General features: G+C 42.5%; 1 protein-coding gene across 1 annotated transcript in view; it reads left to right on the top strand.

Annotated features, from left to right (window-relative positions):
• The window catches only part of cacna2d1a (calcium channel, voltage-dependent, alpha 2/delta subunit 1a), a 205,242-nt gene that overhangs the window by 138,008 nt on the left and 47,234 nt on the right, over positions 1–20,000 (top strand). Inside the window, exons 11-18 of the mRNA XM_083658048.1 lie at positions 12,712–12,870; positions 14,185–14,289; positions 14,377–14,455; positions 15,796–15,845; positions 16,072–16,161; positions 16,821–16,901; positions 18,183–18,266; positions 18,606–18,680. Coding sequence (XP_083514174.1) covers positions 12,712–12,870; positions 14,185–14,289; positions 14,377–14,455; positions 15,796–15,845; positions 16,072–16,161; positions 16,821–16,901; positions 18,183–18,266; positions 18,606–18,680 — 723 coding nt within the window. The remainder of the gene's footprint in view (positions 1–12,711; positions 12,871–14,184; positions 14,290–14,376; positions 14,456–15,795; positions 15,846–16,071; positions 16,162–16,820; positions 16,902–18,182; positions 18,267–18,605; positions 18,681–20,000) is intronic.

The following is a 20,000-nucleotide window of genomic DNA, read 5'->3' as shown; positions in this document are numbered from 1 at the left end:
ACGCTGCCAAATGCGCTTTAGGCCGAATGGGCGTGGCGCAGTCCCAGAATGGGCCAAAGTGGGCGTGTCGGCCTTAAATACCGGCGTACTGCTATCTTCGCACCTGCCGTAAATTTAGCGCTTTGCGCCTTTGAAAACCAGGCCTATTCAGTGCGCCAGTGCACTTGTGCCTCTCCCCTGTCACCCTTCTCTGTCTCTCTCTGAAACCAGGCCTATTCAGTGCGCCAGTGCTCTTCTGCCTCTGAGTCACCCTTCTCTCTCTCTCTCTGACTCCCTCGCTCAAACAGACACAACACATAGCAGCACCCAGCTTCCCATAGGAAATAGCAGTTGTAAGTTTACTGCCTGTGAATGTCCACTCCCAGCATGCAATTGGGTCCTCCATTTCGCTACTAAATAGCAACCAAATGAGCCGAAATAGATATAAAAGGTAGATCTAAAATAATGTCTAATGGTAAGACAACCTGCAATTGTAGAACATTTCAATATTGGACCAAATAAAACATCGAAATGAAACACCACCCTATGTGAAACATATATGTCCTCTTGAGCCTATATATACCCCTTGTGGGTTTAACGTGATTTAGATAAGTGACAGCGGAACGCGCTTCTGTGATGTGCTATACTGTGATGTCCGCTCCAATAACTTGGCCCTACTTGACATTTAGTTTTACAATAAAAACACATTTATGCAATGACTTTACATAATGTAGGGTATATTTATGTGCATCATTCTACCTGCAGCAGGGGAGAGAAAATGATATCTTTCTGGACAAACTTTCACCAATCTAATAGGCTATATTTTTCTTTTTTTTTGTTCAAAGTTTTTTTATTTGTTTTCTGTATAATATACAAAATACAAAATACAAATTCAAATGCACTTGACACTTTTAAACAAAAACCCATCCCACAAGAACCCCTGGCCTATTACACCACATCATACATCACAGTATATCAATACACAAATACACACAAAAGAAAAAGAAAGAAAAGAAAAAACATACAACAACAACAACAACAGATTAATGAAAATAAATATGAGAAAGGGGGGGGGGGTAAATCTATATATTTGAAATGCTTTTAGCGTCCATTTTCTCTACCTGGTCCAGGACTGGCTGCCAGATGGTATAAAAGTCGAGGGCACAACCCCTTGTAGCGTATCTGATTTTTTCTAGGGTTAGATGATACATGAGATCTCTGACCCAGTGATTAAAAGTTGGAGGAAACTTGTCTTTCCATTTAAGGAGTACAAGTCTTCTGGCCAGAAGTGTACCAAACGCTATCATCTTTTTGCTGCATTGGTTGAGGGAGAGATCACGCGGTATCACACCAAAGATTGCAATTATGGCAAGAGGTTCAATGGATATTTCCAGTATATCAGAAAAGAATTTAAATATGGACTGCCAAAAATCTACTAATTTTGGGCAAAGCCAAAACATATGTGATAAAGTGGCTGGGGTTGTTTGACAGCGATCACAATTGGGATCCATGTCTGGTGTAAATTTGGCCAATCTCGCCCTGGACCAATGCAGTCTATGTACAATCTTGAATTGTATGACTTTATGTTTTAAACAAATTGAAGATGAGAATATTTTTTCTAATATGGACTCCCATACATCCTCAGAAAGATCTGTATCTAATTCTTCCTCCCATTGATTTTTTAAATGTATCAAGGGTTCTAGATTGTGAGAGTTGAGTGAGGTATAGATCCTTCCAATACTCCCTTTGGGGTAAGAGCTAAGCTCCAAAACAGATTCAAGGAGAGAGCTGGGCGGTAATGATGGGTAATGAACCGAACATGAAGATACAAAACTACGAAGCTGTAAATATTTATAGAACTGAAAGTTGGGGATTTTGAATTTTAAACTCAACTGTTCGAATGATGCGAAATTATCATCAATATATAAATCTTTTAATTTGGCTAATCCGTTCTTGGCCCAGGTATTGAAGGACCCATCTATAATAGATGGCTTAAACATATTATTTCTTGTTATAGGGGCATTTATTGACAAATTATTAAGTGAAAAAGCTCGTCTAAACTGTGCCCAGACTTTCATAGAGTGTTTGACTACTGGGTTCACAGAGTAACTGGATATAGGTTCAGACAATGGGAATTTGGAACAAAGTAAAGCATGTAAAGAGGCGGGCCCACATGACATGTTTTCCAGCTGCAACCATTTGGGACTGCTCACCTGTGATGGTTTAAGCCAATAAGCCATAGCGCGTATATTGGCTGCCCAATAGTAATATTGAAAGTTGGGTAACGATAGTCCTCCATCTACACGATGTCGCTGTAAAATGCTCTTACGTATTCGCGGATTCTTCTTATTCCAAATAAAGAAAGAAATCAACTTATCTAAAATCAGAAAAAAAGATTTTGTCAAAAAGATTGGTATACATTGAAACAGGTATAAAAACCTAGGCAATACGTTCATTTTAATGGTGTTGATTCTACCTCCTAATGAAAATGACAATAGATTCCAACGTTCCAGATCTTTTTTGAGAGTGTCTATAAGTGGGGGGAAGTTAGCTTTATAAAGATGTTTAAAATTGTGAGTAATCCATATTCCAAGATATTTAAATTTAGTTGTACTTATTCTAAAGGGCAATGAACTAAAGACAATCTGCTTAGCTGCAGGGTTAATAGGCATAAGTTCACTTTTTTGTGTGTTAATTTTATAGCCCGATATCTTCCCAAATGTAGTTAGTAGTTTGAGTGTTTGTGGCAGGCTGTTTAACGGTTCGGACAAGTACAAGAGCATATCATCCGCGTAGAGGGAGACCTTATGTTCAGAATTTTTCCTCCTTATGCCTGGAATTAAAATGTCACCACGTAGCGCAATTGCTAACGGCTCAATAGCCAACGCAAATAGAAGGGGAGACAAGGGACATCCTTGTCTGGTCCCACGACCCAATGAGAAGAAGGAGGACAGTTTTGTGTTCGTACGAACTGCTGCCACCGGGAGAGAGTAGAGGACCTGAATCCATGATGTAAATTTTTCACCAAATCCAAATTTTTTTAGGGTATAGAACAGATAATCCCACTCCACCCGATCAAACGCTTTCTCGGCATCGAGCGATAAAAGTATCTCAGGAGTATCGGATGGAGTGGGATTGTAAAGGATATTCATCAGCCTACGTATATTAAAAAAAGAGTAACGGTTTCTGATAAATCCTGTCTGATCATCAGAAATGACAGAAGGTAAAACTGTTTCTAAACGGCGGGCTAACATTTTGGCAAGCAGCTTACTATCAACATTCAGTAAAGAAATGGGTCGGTACGAGCCACATTCCAAGGGGTTCCTGTCTTTTTTAGGAATTAGTGAAATAACTGCCTGTCTCATTGTTTCAGGTAATGAGCCAGATGTAAATGATTCTTCATAGACTGAGAGTAGAATAGGAGCAAGTTGAGTGGCAAACTTTTTAAAAAATTCACTCGGATATCCGTCTGGTCCGGGGGTTTTTCCATTTTGCATGGACCTGGTTGCACTAACAAATTCGTCTGCTGTAAATGGATTTTCTAAATCTGTGGCAGTTTCCTCCTCAATTGTGGGAGTGTTAAGGTTACTAAAGAAAGAATCAAACATAGATTTATCATTACTGGATTCTGACGTATAAAGCTTTGAATAATATGTCTGAAAACATTGATTAATGTCTAAGGGGTCTGTGGTTCTAACGCCCATCTCATTATTTATTGCAACTATAGATTTATCTACATTCTGTTGACGTAATTGATGAGCCAAAATCTTACCAGTCTTTTCGCCATATTCATACATCTTGTGCCTTGATTTATTTATAAGATTTTCAGCATATCTTGTGGATAGGAGATTAAATTCAGTATGGAGAATCAGCCGTTGCTTAAATAAGTCAGGTGATGGGGAGTGAGCCAATACTCCATCAAGTTGTAGGATATCTTTAGTTAATTTTTTAAGGCGTTCATCGTGGACTTTTTTAATTTGGGCGCTATATGATATAATTTGCCCCCGAAGATACGCCTTCATTGATTCCCAAATGATTGAGGAGGACATTCCCGGGGTTTGATTACGCACTAAATATTCAGTTATCTCATTTGAGATGAATCTGACAAATCTTTCATCAGAGAGTAGCAGCGTATTAAGACGCCATGGACGGTAGCTAGAGTGTGTGGTTGGTATACACAAGGTCATCAGTAATGGTGCATGGTCTGATATTACTATTGCCTGATAATCACATTCACTAATAAGTGGAAGCAACTCACTGTCTAGGAAAAAATAGTCTATGCGTGAGTACGTTTTATGGACTGGTGAGTAAAAAGAATAGCTCCTGCTTTTAGGGTTCCGGAAGCGCCATGTATCAGCTACCCCATACGTATTAAGAAATTGCTGAATTGCCAGCGCTGATTTAGATAAAGCTATAGTTTTGGGTGAGCTACGATCCAGGGCAGGTGACAGCACACAATTCATGTCTCCTCCCAATATAAGATGATGTGTGTCCATACTGGGTAGACATGAAAAAAAGCGATTAAAAAATGTACTGTCATCCCAATTAGGTGCATATACATTCGCCAGAATGACAGGAGTGTTATTTAGTCTGCCTACCACTATTACGTAGCGACCAGCGGAATCTACCTCAACTGTTGACATGATGAATGGGACATTCTTATTAATAAGAATTGCAGCTCCTCTAGATTTAGAGTGGAAGTTCGAGTGATAAAATTGACCTACCCAACCCCCTCTCAGTCTAGAATGATCAAATGTGTTTAAATGGGTTTCTTGGAGGAAAGCAATCCCTACATTAAGCTGTTTCAGATGTGAAAGTACTTTCTTGCGTTTTACTGGATGGTTTAAGGATTTGACGTTCCAACTCACAAAAGTTACCTGGTAACCGCCTGGCTTATTCACGTTCATATTCAATTGTGGCCTAACCATTTTCTGTTATAAAGAACATATATCCCATGAATTTACATACAACGAAGAACCCCTCCACTAACATATTAACAGACAAAACAAAAGGGAAGACAAACATACAAAAACAATTTGGTGTAATAGTTTCCCCTACCCAGTCACCATTAGGAACTTGGTGACTACTAGACCCCTCGCAAAAGTATCCACACATTAAGTGCTTGTGTGAGGAAACACTAGTCTAGCAGTTCGCTCTGCTCTTGATTGAATTTCAACAGATAATTCCCTGTTATTATATAAGATAAGAAAATTAAATAAAAAAAAATAAAAAAAAGAAAGGTGCCCAACAGTAAACCAGCACCATGAAGCATTTCCTGGTCATTATATATTGCTAAGTGCAATTATATATATGTATATATATACAAAAAAACAGAAATAGAGCAATATAGACCATTGATGTAAACCATGACAAGAGATGTTTTCCCCTTTTTTTACTGTGGTTATCAACCATAATAAGTAATCAATAGCTTATCTCCCCCAAATAACATTAGTCAAGCCATACTCTCTTTTGTTCCTACTTCAACATTGGCAGTATTCATGGGTTTGTATGACGCAATGTCCGTTTACTCACCAAATGAGGGTCATAGAAGAAGAAGAAAAAAGAAAGTTGATAGATAAAAGGGCTGGGGAGAAAAACATCTCACAAAGTAAAGAAGGTGACTTTAGGTACCCTTCAGAATCGTCTTTCCTTAGAGGATGGCGTCTTTCACATATGCCATAGCGGTCGCATCTTGGAGCCTCCTCTCAGTCCAGTACTCAATGCCACCGGTAAGCATTTCCTGGTCATTATATATTCTCAAGTGCAATTGCAAAACAACAAAAACAAAATAAAAAACCCAGAGATGACCATTTATGTAAACCATAAACATGACCAGGAATTAAAAATAAATAAAATAAATGTAACTGTGGCTATCAAACAGTAATAAGTAGCTTATCTCCCAAAGATAGCAATCAAGCGTACCATCGAAACAAAACATCTCAACAAAATATAGAAGGTACATTTGGGAACCCTTCAGAACCGTCTTTCTTTAGGGAGTAGTATCTTTCTCATAGGCCATGCATGGTTTCAGTCTCGTTTTGAGACTGTCTCAGTCCATCACTCAGCATCAGCATATATTCTCTCGAGTGCAATTATATATATATTTGAAAAAAAAAAGGACAGATGACCCTTTATGTAAACCGTAAATGTAACAAAAACGATATTTTTAACGTATTTATCTCCCCAACATAACATATTTCGAGCCATATCCTCTTTTGCTCCAGCTTCAACATTGGCAGTGTTCGTGTGCCTATGTATATGACGTAATGTTCATTTACTCACCAAATAGCGGCCATGGGGAGAAAGGTAGCTAGATAAGACGGGGAGAGGGAGAAGAGGGGGGGGGGGGGAAATACTTCACGAGATGTAAAAGGTGAATTTTGGGACCCCTCCGAGCCGTTTTTCCTTAGAGGATGCTGTTCTTCACATATGCCATGGCTTCACTCGCATCTTGAAACTGTCTGTCAGTCCCGTTGTGTGTGATGCGAAGCCGGGCTGGATGAAGGAGTCCGTAGCGGACGCCGTCTCGTCCTCGAAGCAGCTTTTTGACCTCATTGAACGCCGACCTGGCACGAGCGATACTTGGTGGGTAGTCGGGGAACACGGAGATGGTGGATTCCTTGTAGCGTAGTGTACCCGCCTCTCTGGCACGACGAAGGATTTCAACACAGTCCTGATGATAGTGCAGCTTTGCTATTATGGCTCGAGGCTTGCCATCTGGTCTCTTCGGCTGAAGAGCCCGATGCGATCTGTCAATCAGCGGGTCTTTATCCATCTTCAGGGCCTCTTTGATCAACTTTGAGACAGAAGCTGGCGAGCATGAATCAGGTTCTTCCGCCACGTTCAGTATACGGATGTTTGATCTCCGCATTCTCCCTTCCATGTCCACACATTTATCCTGTAGATTCTCCACACTTTTCTCCAGTTTCTTCACTGTGTTTTGCAAAACTGTCACATCGTCTGAGCAGGAAGACAAGCCGCGCTCCATATCCGACATTGTTGTTTTCATTGCTTCCAAGTCGGAACGTAATATTGCAGTGTTGTTTGCAATCTCAGTTTTAACCGCTTGTAACTCCGACTTAACTGTTCCAAACTCCGCAGTCAGCACTTTCTTCAGCTCCGTTTGGAAAAGCTCCGCTATCTCCATTTTGAGTGAGGAAAGTATCTCGGCTTTCATGTCCGCCATGTCTGCTTGTTCGGGGCGGCCTGGCATGTCCTTCTCACTCTCAGCTGCAGTTTTCCGTGTAATGTATTTGTATTTCTGGAGGCTACTTGCCATTTGCATGAAAAATAAATAACTAAAACCGGTTGGAAGGTTTTAGTGACGCTTTGGGTCGTTTTTTGTATCTGTAGAGTATCAAAAAAGGGAATTATATCAAGTTTTGCGCAGAGCTCAACTAACACACGACCTACTCCATTGCCTGCTCGCTAGCGCCCCATAGGCTATATTTTTCTAGCTGATGCGTTTAGTACATTATTTTCACTTTGATCTTGCTATAGTGTAGCGTATTTACATGCTTGCAGTATTGAAACTGCAGTTAGATTGGTTTGAGAAGCATAATAATATGGAATAATAGCCTATAATGCAGACAGACAGACTGGATGAAGGGAGGGGGGGGGGGGGGGGCAGAGCGTTTGGCTTTCGTCTGGTTTTGCGGGATCACTGGAATTGGAGCTAAAAAGGCAAGCGTGCGATTCGTTTATTGCAGTTATCCAATGACGGTGCATAATTTTACGCTTAAAAGGCGTGGTTGTAATGGTTGAGGCTGCGTCTAGCGCCAGCACGACGATATCAAGTGCGCTGGTCCACGCCCACTGATTTGAGCTGCGCCAGCCGCTCGGTCTAGAAACAGCGCCGATGCAACGATAGGGACCCAAATGTTTAGTGGTGATTTGGGCATCTACCGAATCTCAAGAAAAGCTAGAAAGCAGTACAAGAAAGAGCAAGTCGTATGCCGAACTTGCAGAAGAGAGGGCCAAGGCTGGGTTCACTCGAACGCCAGACCAAATAATTAATAAGCTTAAAAAAATAAAGAATAAACTGAAGAAGGACTACCGAATAATGTCCTCCCACTTTGGTTCCGCTTAAACTGGTGTGAACACGGGCTGGTTCGCCAGAAAGCACCAAGGTTCTGAGACTCCAGAACGGAGCCGGAGCCAGAACCAGAACCGTGTCTGTCTGAAAGCACTATGAGAGGCTGTTTACAAATGAGCCGCTAAAGCAACTTGCAGTAACAACATAGATGTTTATTTAACATGGCATAATGTAGGAAATTATTGTTCAAACAAATCTACGTTAAAATTATTAATTTATTTATTTATATTGTTTATTCCTAAAACCACAGATGAACTAATTGGTCGACTATGATGCACAGTATCGACTAGTGGTTTTGATAGTCAACTAGGCTACATCTGTGAAACCCCTAGCTCACACCTGCCTCAAAATGACAATGATTGTGCACAAAATAATGTAACACAGGGCGTCCAGGTAGTGCCTACCAACACAAGGGTGGCAGGTTAGAGACCTGTGTTACCTCCGGCTTGATCGGGCATCCATACAGGCACAATTGGCCGTGCCTATGGGTGGGAAGCCGGATTAAGGGGGGAATAGCGTGATCCTGTCAGGTGAAAAGAAGCGACTGGCAACTGCACATGTATCGGCCCTCATGAAAAAGTACTACTGAATCACTAATCATCACTACTATACAATATCTACAGAAAAAGCTACTGTTCCACTACTTGATTGCTATTGAGGTGTGTAGTGATTTATGTAGTAATGAGTAGATAATTGGCCCCTTTCACTACTGATCACTACTGGTAATGACTATTTAAATCACTGCATGATTACTACTTAATTACTTCTGTCTCACTATTTGGCTTTTGGGAAATGACTATATAAACACTACTCATCCCTTCACATTTATTATTGAATTACTAAACGTTAGGGTTGTACTACAACCTGGGTTTTACGAGTAAGAAGTGGAGCTCTCCTTCTCACTCGTAAAACCCGGGTTGTAGTACAACCCTAACGTTTCACTACTTGATTGCTATTGAGGTGTGTAGTGATTTATGTAGTAATGAGTAGAGAATTGGCCCCTTTCACTACTGATCACTACTGGTAATGACTATTTAAATCACTGCATGATTACTACTTAATTACTTCTGTCTCACTATTTGGCTTTTGGGAAATGACTATATAAACACTACTCATCCCTTCACATTTATTATTGAATTACTACACAATGCTTACACATTTACTACACTGTATGCCTTCACAATCCCTATGGAATTACTACATCCTTCTGTATGTGTAGTGTTTTAGCACTACTGATCACTATTGAATTTCTTTTTATTTCTACACAAACCCTTTTGAATTACTATTGAAAACTGACACATTTGCTACTAGTTGCCTATTCAGTATCATGCTATAATTATCATGCATATAAATTATTCTTATCAAACAAGAATGAGCATACACAAGCTTTATTTCAAATACATTATTGAATTGACTGAATATTGTCTATGTATTTACACTTTTAAAAATCATGTATAGCATTACTTATTTTAATTTAACTTTGTCTTGACGATCTTCATATTTGTAATGTATACAAGCAAGTACCGTAGTAGAACCTCTACATGATCACTACTTAAAATGTGTAGTGTTGTGACTACATATTCACTATACAAGCAAGTAGTAGAACCTCTACATGATTACTATTTAAATGCCTGTGTAGTGAAGCAGTAGTGTTTTAACAGCTTTGTTACTACTAACACCAAGTAGCAAAATTCTCTGCTTGATTACTACTGAAAACTATAGAACTCTACTGGAACATCGTGAATAGTGTATAAACTACAGATTCACTGCACCATTCTTACATGTCACTACATAGCCACTACTACACAAATAGGTTTTGTCTAGTGATTCAGTAGTACTTTTTCATGAGGGGGAGAAAGCGTGTGCAAGTCTACAACCCTCCCAGATCGGCAGAGGGGGTGGAGCCACGACCGGGACAGGGAATTTGCCATGTACAATTGGGGAGAAAACGAGGAGAAATCCGAAAAAACCGGTTGGGTTGGAAAAAACATGATAAAAAAAGACATCCCAAGCAGATTGTTCATCTACAATTGGCTTATAATCAGCTGAGCGGGTCTAAGAGGATGTACAGAAAGATAAAGGGGGGGAAGTGTGTGATGTGTTGGAGGTCATATTCCAATTGGTGTTTTTGGAAATAGTATCAGTATTGGAGCAGTATCCATGCACATCCCGTGTGTGTGTGTGTGTGTGTGTGTGTGTGTGTGTGTGTGTGTGTGTGTGTGTGTGTGTGTGTGTGTGTGTGTGTGTGTGTGTGTGTGGAGGGTGTGTGTACAGTAGGTGTGTGTGGGTGCGTGCGTGTGTGGGAGGGTGTGTGGAGGTTGAGGCATCCTCTCTGCCCATGGTACGGCATGGTAGGATTGCCTTTTCCCCAGGGAGGGTCTGGTGAGACGAAGGAGGAGCGCGGCCTGGAGTCACCCACAGGGCCTTAGACCCTCCATGCACTGAAGGGTCTTACAATACTGCAGTGTAGCACTAACTATTGCAGCGGATTGGGCGTGCTACCCTTCCGTGGGCAACGTTGCAGACAGAGTAGGAAGGCTGATCCGTGAGCGGCTGCTTCCGGGACGCGGGTCGGGGTCTTAATCGGCCTCGGCTGGGTCTACTGGGCGAGGGTGTATGATGTTGACAGCCCCGAAACACCTTACGACCCCAGTTAACATCACTGATGACACGTCCCAGCGCATGCTGTAGTATGTATATTTAAACATAGAATCCTGGCTCCCCTGGCCAGTGACACTTAGGAATAGACTAGGTGACAACCAAGTATAGTTTGGTGACAAGCTGAAGAGACAGTTGACGGTCGGAGAGACGGCATCCGCTACGGGATGGGTTTAGCACCCCAGCCTGGCTCTCTCGTGAGGGAGAAATCCACAAACGCTACGGATTAGCCTCCTGAAAATCTGTGTAAAGATCGACGCGGCCTCGGGGGCTTCAGGCTAGAGCGAGTTACTCGGCGCAGGCAATGACGTGCAGCGCACAGGCCTTCTTGAGGCATCCTCTCTGCCCATGGTACGGCATGGTAGGATTGCCTTTTCCCCAGGGAGGGTCTGGTGAGACGAAGGAGGAGCGCGGCCTGGATTAACCCACAGGGCCTTAGCCCTCCATGCACCGAAGGGTCTTTCAATACTGCGGTGTAGCACTAACTCTATTGCAGCGGATTGGGCGTGCTACCTTTCCGCGGGCAACGTTGCAGACAGAGTAGGAAGGCTGATCCGTGAGCGGCTGCTTCCGGGACGCGGGTCGGGGTCTTAATCGGCCTCGGCTGGGTCTACTGGGCGAGGGTGTATGATGTTGACAGCCCCGAAACACCTTACGACCCCAGTTAACATCACTGATGATGCGTCCCAGCGCATGCTGTAGTATGTATATTTAAACATGTGTACAGTAGGTGTGTGTGTGTGTGTGTGTGTGTGTGTGTGTGTGTGTGTGCACGTACGTGCGTGCGTGGGTGCGTGGGAGGGTGTGTGTACAGTAGGTGTGTGTGTGTGTGTGTGTGTGTGTGTGCGTGCGTGCGCGTGTGTGTGTGCGCGCGTGTGTGTGTGTGTGCGTGTGTGTGTGTGTGTGCGTGTGTGTGTGTGTGTGTGTGTATGTGTGTGTGTGTGTGTGTGTGTGTGTGTGTGTGTGTGTGTGTGTGTGTGTGTGTGTGTGTGTGTGTGTGTGTGTGTGTGTGAAATCATGATTGGAAAGGTGCTGTTGTGGCCAAGACAGATGTTAGGAATTAATGAGCCATGCCCCGGTCCTCTGTAGATTGTGTGGGTGTGTAGGTGTGTGTGTGTGTGTGTGTGTGTGTGTGTGTGTGTGTGTGTGTGTGTGTGTGTGTGTGTGTGTGTGTGTGTGTGTGTGTGTGTGTGTGTGTGTGTGTGTGTGTGTGTGTGTGTGTGTGTGTGTGTGTGTGTGTGTGCGCGTGTGTGTGTGTGTGTGATGTGTATGTGTATATATTTGTGTGTCTGCATGAATTGATTGAGTTCCATCTGCTCTTCCACATTAACTATTCACTCATGTTAATCTGAAGACACTTGGCATATAGAACTGTGTTAATGTAATTGAACCAGGTAATGTCTGTCTCTATGGCATCATACCTCCATAATCAAGCTCTCTGTTTGTTTTTACCTCCTTATGCCACTTTTCTCACATCCCTACCTCTTCTCCTGCCAATCCTACCTTCTCTACCTATAGCTCACTTCGGTCCGTTTACATTATTAGACTGATTTTATCTCACACAGGATGGATATTTACAAGCCACAGTGTCAAAGAGTTAAATGTGTCACTTTTTTAAACTAGATGCATCAGTAATGAGTGCGTAAGAATAAGCATAGCATGAAGGGGAAAAGTTACATAATCAGTCAGAATGGTAATAATATTATATTTTAGTCTTGTTTTTCTTTTACCTGGGATCACAATTAAATTAATTCAGTCTCTCTCTGAGGCCCAGGTCCATCAAAATACATTGTCTTACCAATCTTTTCATATTGGGACTCTCCACAAACAAGTCCTCGGTCTGCGTTGGGGCCCAACCCATAGGTTAACAAACACTGCATGCAAGCGCGACCAAGGAGAAAAAACACATATTTAACAGAAAATATGTGCAAGTGCCTTCCCTCTGCTTCCCGTCATCCCTCCTTCCCTCTCCCCTCCAGTTCAATGAGAAGGCCAGCCAGGCGGCGTGCTTCGAGAACCTGGTGCAGGCCAATGTGAGGAACAAGAAGATCCTGAAGGACGCTGTGAACAGCATCACCGCCAAGGGCATCACCAACTACAGGGCTGGCTTCCAGCTGGCCTTCCAGCAGCTCGGCCCGGTACGTGCTACTGTGTTCATTGTGTTGTGCGTGTGTTTGTGTTTGATATAGCTGTAGGAGCATTCCTGCCCCCCCCCCCCCACACACACACACACACACACACACACACACACCCGACATGATCCTAACCACCCCCACCCCCCCATCACCCCCATAATATAACAGTGGATCTTGTTTGGCTTCAGTACCCCATTTCCCTTATTTCTGAATCCAAGTACCCCCCTTTACCTGATGACAACATTTTGCTTAGAAAACTGCAAGAGAAAACTATCCGTATCATATGATGCAATGAATGAATGATAACCCACCTTTTTGAAGAATATAACATTACAAAATAAGAAATTGAGTGAAAGAGTTATTTTAACATTTCATTATTTTCATCATTTATTCTTACATGTTTCCACTTTCCCCTTTCTCTCAAGTACCCCTTGTAGTACCTCCATGTTTCCCTAGGGGTACGCATTCCCCAGTTTGGGAACCACTGCTTTAAAGGCCTGCACTTTAAATTCTGTGTTTGTTTTTCTACAGTACAGCATATCGTGTTGTCTTCTACTGTGGCTACTAACGTGAATCTGAATGATCTGAATATAAAGGAGCAAACAATGCGTTTCGCATATTGCTTTATCAGATTCACTTTGTAAATGTTTTTTGTCAAAATTAGCTTACTATTTCCTATTAATGCTTGGAGTTTACCCAATATTATAATTTTTAGTCTAAAATAAACTTTTAAAATATTCACAAACTACTTTGGCAAAGATTGGGGGACCCCCTGCAGTACCTCTGTGGACCCACTAGCGGTCACGAACCCTCGGTTGAAGACCACTGGATTATGTTTGGTTATTGGGGAACATACGGGTGTAGGAGTGTGTGTTTGGTGGGGTGGGCTGTAATTACTTCTGTCTTCCAACAATGTCCCTTGAAATATGCAGACCAGCCCAGAGGCTTGATGAAACCTTGTGAAATCTACTTAGAGTCTGATATAATTTAGAACCATTGGCTTTCATGCAAATTATGATTGAACATCAGACACTAATAATAACTCTGTCCCAGTGGATTCTAATGAAGGGTAAGTGTGTGTCGACCTCTTCTGGTCATATCGGATACTGCAGTTTCTTGTCAGAGCAGCTCCATATTATTTCCCTCCCTAGAATCTGTGTGTTAGTTCTATTCAAACTGGTAACTAACTAGGTTGCAGGCACAAATCCCTGGGCCAGCTGGGAAAATCTGGACGGGGGGAGTGTATGACTAACACTCTCACCTCCATGCATGGTTAAATCAAGGTTAGAAACACATTTGTGCCTATGTCTCCCCCAGACGAATGGGACGAGAGCCAACTGTAACAAGATTATCATGCTCTTCACCGACGGAGGAGAGGAGAGGGCACAGGAGATCTTTGACAAATACAACCCAGACAAGACGGTATGACTGGAGACACACTCAGCAGTGCTGCATAGTATTTTTTGTGCTTCATCCAATTCAGCTTTTCACTCTTTGCCTTCCCTACAGGTGCGCATCTTTACTTTTTCAGTGGGTCAACACAACTACGACAAAGGACCAATGAAGTGGATGGCTTGCACCAACAAAGGTACTACACGTATTCCTGTTATTACACTGACACCCACATGACATCATCTTCATTCACCCATTCATATGAGTGCTCTGTTATTACACTGACATCCACATGACATCATCTTCATTCACCCATTCATATGAGTGCTCTGTTATTACACTGACACCCACATGACATCATCTTCATTCACCCATTCATATGAGTGCTCTGTTATTACACTGACATCCACATGACATCATCTTCATTTACCCATTCATATGAGTGCTCTGTTATTACACTGACACCCACATGACATCATCTTCATTCACCTATTCATATCTGATACTGACACCCACATGACATCATCTTCATTCACCCATTCATATGAGTGCTCTGTTATTACACTGACACCCACATGACATCATCTTCATTCACCCATTCATATGAGTGCTCTGTTATTACACTGACACCCACATACATAATAGCAGTGATCTGTTATTATACTGACATCCACATGACATAATCTTCATTCACCCATTCATATCTGAATATAGCAGTGCTCTGTTAGTATACTGACATCCATCCACATGACATAATCTTCATTCACCCATTCATATCTGAATATAGCAGTGCTCTGTTAGTACTGACATCCACATGACATAATCTTCATTCACCCATTCATATCTGAATATAGCAGTGCTCTGTTAGTACTGACTTCGACATGACATCATCTTCATTCACCCATTCATATCTGATGCTCTGTTATTATACTGACATCCACATACATAATCTTCATTCAGCCATTCATATCTGAATATAGCAGTGCTCTGTTAGTATACTGACATCCACATACATAATCTTCATTCAGCCATTCATACCTGATGCTCTGTTATGATACTGACATCCACATGACATAATTTTCATTCAGCCATTCATATCAGATGTGTCAGTTATTATACTGACATCCACATGACATAATCTTCACTCACCCATTCATATCTGATGTGTCTAGAACAAGTTGGACATGAGGACAGGCTCAGTAGCCCATAGATTTCCCATAGAGATTTGTGATGATCTACAGTAGATGCCAAATCCAGTGGGTTATATTGACGTTTCTCCGAGTTGTCTGTAATAAAGCTTCAATCATTTTCAATTATATGAATGCCTACGATGTCTTTTAGAATTTCTAAAATAGTTTTCAGTTGTTTTTCATCATATTCTTTGAAGCAATCTTACGGCAGAGTCTAGGATAAAGCAAAATAACATTTTATTTCAGGCTAGGAGTTGAAATATTTAAGATAAAGTGATACATATGTTCATTGATCTTATGTAAAGAATAATAATCAAATAATGTTACATTTATCTTTTTGTTTCAGGGTATTACTATGAGATCCCATCCATAGGTGCCATCAGAATCAACACTCAGGTAAACAACACCCTTCACTTACAGGGGCACAACACTGCCAAGGACACTCTCCTTTGTCTACTTTATGTTTATTATTTTTTCCTCCAATTTGAGAGTACTTCACTCTCAGTCCATCTCTCTCTCCATCTCACTTTAATACACAAACCAATGTTTCTTCTGCCCCCTTGAGGTTGAATGGATGATGTGCATGGGGCAAAAACTGAACTGTCTCCCCTCCTTTCTACAGGAGTACCTGGATGTTTTGGGCAGGCCCATGGTCAAGGCTGACAGAAAGGCCAAGCAGGTTCAATGGACCAACGTCTACCTGGATGCACTGGTATATTAGTACATGCAGCACAAACAACACACTCACACACACGTGTAGGTATAAAAACACACATTTTCTCACAAGTGTGTATAAGGACAGTGATGGCAAAAATAGAGCTTTGGCAGTAGTGGATTGGAAATTGTTCTGTTTGCTGTCAGATGAAGGAAGAATTTGAGTCTGCACAAATATTTGTTGTTTGTCACTGATAAACTCAGCTTCAACTCTGTCCCCCAACAATGTTAACAGCAGATAAGAAGGTAGCCTATAATAAACTGAGACAAGTTGTTTGGATGTTGTCATCAGTTTACTGATAAGAAGCTGTCAACTCGTGTGACTTTACTGACCTCCTGTCTGCACCAGAAATGGATCTGCCTCTCATTACTAGAAACAGCTTTTTTTTAGACTGTGGTACTTGAGTTCCACCAACTCATAGATCATCGCTTGCAGCCCTCGACACCCATGGAAGATTCCCCATTGTCAGGATTTTGCAGATGTTCGGCATCCAGTGTGTCATCAATCAACAGAATAGTAGAAAAACAGATGCCTCCTTTGTGTTGGTCACACACAGAGTACCATGGAGTCCACTGTGAATTGATACAGTGAACAGTGATTTCTTTTGACATGATTGATTTGCTTGTACTGAACATGTCATGTGTTTCGTCTGCCAGGAGCTTGGCCTGGTGATCACAGGAACACTGCCAGTCTTCAACAAGACCAACACCAAAGCTGACAAAGAGAGAGGCATGAAGGTAGGAAGAAGACTTATTTTTCTGATATGGATTCTCATGTTACTCCATTCACTGATGTAGCGGGCGTCCGGGTAGTGCAGTGGTAGATTCCTTGCCTACCGACACGAGGGTCGCAGGTACGAGCCCCCGTGTTACCTCCGGCTTGGTCGGGCGTCCATACCTTTATTTAGCTCAGTGGTCCATACAGGCACAATTGGCCGTGTCTGCAGTGGGAAGCTAGTGCCACCCCTGGTCACCTCGGGGGAACCCGAACTGGGGGGAATAGCGTGATCCTCCCGCGTGCGCCATGTCCTGCCGGTGAAACTTCTCCTCGCTGTCAGGTGTCCACCACATGTCTTTGAGGAGGCTTGTGCTAGTCTACAACTATGTCCAGATCGGCAGAGGGGGTGGAGCAACGACACCCTTACAGGGAGGGGGGGGAGGGATCCGGAAAATAAAAAATAAAAACTTGATCAAAAGATCCCCCCCCCACTGATGTAGTGCATATACTGCATACAGTCAATACATTATTATATGAGATATACCTTTTTGCAGGTTGTACTTAATTACTTCCTCACTATTCCTATATTTTCATTATGTACTTATCCATTGTGTCTTCTCCTCTTTCCTCTTTCACATCCATACTGCTGCCAGAACATATTGACTGACTAAACCTACATGTCTGACACTTTGACCCCCATGGGAGAGCTTAAGTCTTGAGACATGCCGTAATGTTTACCAGACAAAAAAACAATAAACATACATAATGAATACACTCAATTATCGTCTCATCCTTTCCTTTCATCCCCCTCTTTCTTGTGGCTCTTTCTTATATCCTTTTGTTGACGCCGTGGTCGCTCAGAGCCCTCCCACATGCTTCCACGGGATGGCGATCCGCTGTGTCGCGGTGGCAAAATCAAAAGAGATCAAACCGACAGATCAGAGAGACAAATGATGCGGTAGCTAAACCGTTCAAGATGAGCGGACGGATGCTTCACAATATGTCTACCTCGAAAAAGGACACGGGCCTACCTCCACTGTGACTGAAAGGGAGACTGGAAATGCCTCGTCAGTGAGTCATGGTGGCGTGTAAAACTTTTGGGAATGAGACTGACCAGATTGCAATTGCGCCCCATTTCCTTTGGAATCAGTCAGGATGCACAGAGGGACTTGACTCATCCAGACAGAGCAGCAGCACTCAGAACCGGGCCTACAAGAGAAGCAGTTCAACCTGGAGGGAAATAAAGTGACCCTTTCTGGTCCTAACTCCTTGTTGTTTTTGCCTCTGTTTTATCTCAGGGAAAACCTCAAAACCAGCTCATCTTGGGGGTTATGGCCATCGATGTCTCCCTGGATGACATCAAGAGACTGACACCCCGCTTCACTGTAAGAGCACACACGCGCGCACACACATGCGCGCACACACACGCGCGCACGCACACACACACACGCGCGCACACACGCACGTGCGCACACACACACACACACACACACACACACACACACACACACACGCACGCACGCACGCACACACACACACACACACACACACACACACACACACACACACACACACACACACAAACATACATACTGTACAATGAAATGTATACACATTACATATACATACAGATAACATATTTACACTTTGGTCTCATATTTCATAGCTGTTCTTTCAGCCCCTCCTCTAATCGATATCTCCCTCCCTGTCCCCTTCTCCTGCAGTTTGGACCAAACGGCTACTACTTTGCCATTGACCCCAACGGCTACGTGCTGCTCCACCCAAATCTCCAGCCAATGGTATCCACATCAGCTATAGCTATAGGACAGAGTGACAGACATTCGCCTTTCACAGTAGTCTCTCAAGACGGGTGCATTGGCTTACAAATGCTCCCGCCTACCCTACTTTGGGGGTCTCAAAGTTGGTCAAAAGATAAGGCAGACAAAATAAGCTGGGATATTCCCTCATTTCCCCACTTGTGATTGGTCGAATACCATCAAACTTCCTTCCGGTCTGAAGCGTTTTCTTCTTTGGAAAATGACAACTTCCTCTGTCCAAATTTTAATGGGCGGAAGTTAGTGCTGCACGATTTGGGGGAAAGGTGCGATTAGCGATTATGGTGGACAATATTGCGATTTGCGATTGTGATTGCGATATAATAAACAAATGGTATCTAGGGATGTGCCGGCAATGCCCGGCATGAGTTTTTGACGGTATGATAACCTTGGACAAAAATACCACGGTTTCACGTATCACAGACTAAAAGACATGAAATATATTACAATTTAAAATATATTAAAACAAAATAAATAAAACAATTTGAAATAAAATTATCTTAAAAGAATAAAACATTTTGTGACATTTGCCTGTCCCAAACATGTAAAAAAGAAACACCAGAAAAATAGAAACTGTACTGTGTTACAGCATATAGAAGATGGCTCAGAGTGCAAAGTTAGTTACATGTCTGTCCAGTAATACAATGATACACTCTAACGTGCATTTGCAGACTTTATCGAGGGACCATGAAGGCGTCATGTGACAGGCTAGCTAGGAGCCTGGAGGTGCTGCTGCTGGCAGCTGCAACAGTGTTTTCTCTGCTATCAACCTTGTTAATCTCGCTATATTCTTCATCACAGGGGGTCATTCATTACCCACTGTGCACTTAAATGTGCACTAGTTCTGCATAAGCACCTGCAGCTCTCTCCTTATTTTACTGACTTTCTCACTAATTACACAGCTGTTTACATGCTTTTCTGAACGGCTAGCTAGTTATTAGCATAGCTCGCTGTTAGCGATCATGGATGTTCTCTCTCTCCCTCTCGGTAAAATGTTATGTTTGTGAACCTTGCTGCGCATAACATTACTTATTTGCAGGAGTGCATGGGAGAAGTCTCCCGCTAGTGTTGATGCCCAGTGTGATGGCAGAGAAAGGTGTGTTTGCTGCGTCACGTGTAACGTTAGTTTAGAGGAGGCGCACACACACACATATACACACACACACACACACACACACACACAAAGACGTGAAAAAACAATAATAATCGCACACTTTTGCGGTTATGTAATCGCACGTGCTGACATTGCGATTGCGATTAGATTAATCGTGCAGCATTAGCGGA

Source organism: Poromitra crassiceps (genome assembly GCF_964638095.1).
Source record: "Poromitra crassiceps genome assembly, chromosome: 2".
In the NCBI taxonomy this organism is placed as follows: Eukaryota; Metazoa; Chordata; class Actinopteri; order Beryciformes; family Melamphaidae; genus Poromitra; species Poromitra crassiceps.
The sequence above is the reverse complement of the archived record's forward strand: the minus strand, read 5'-3'. Positions and strand labels throughout refer to the sequence as shown.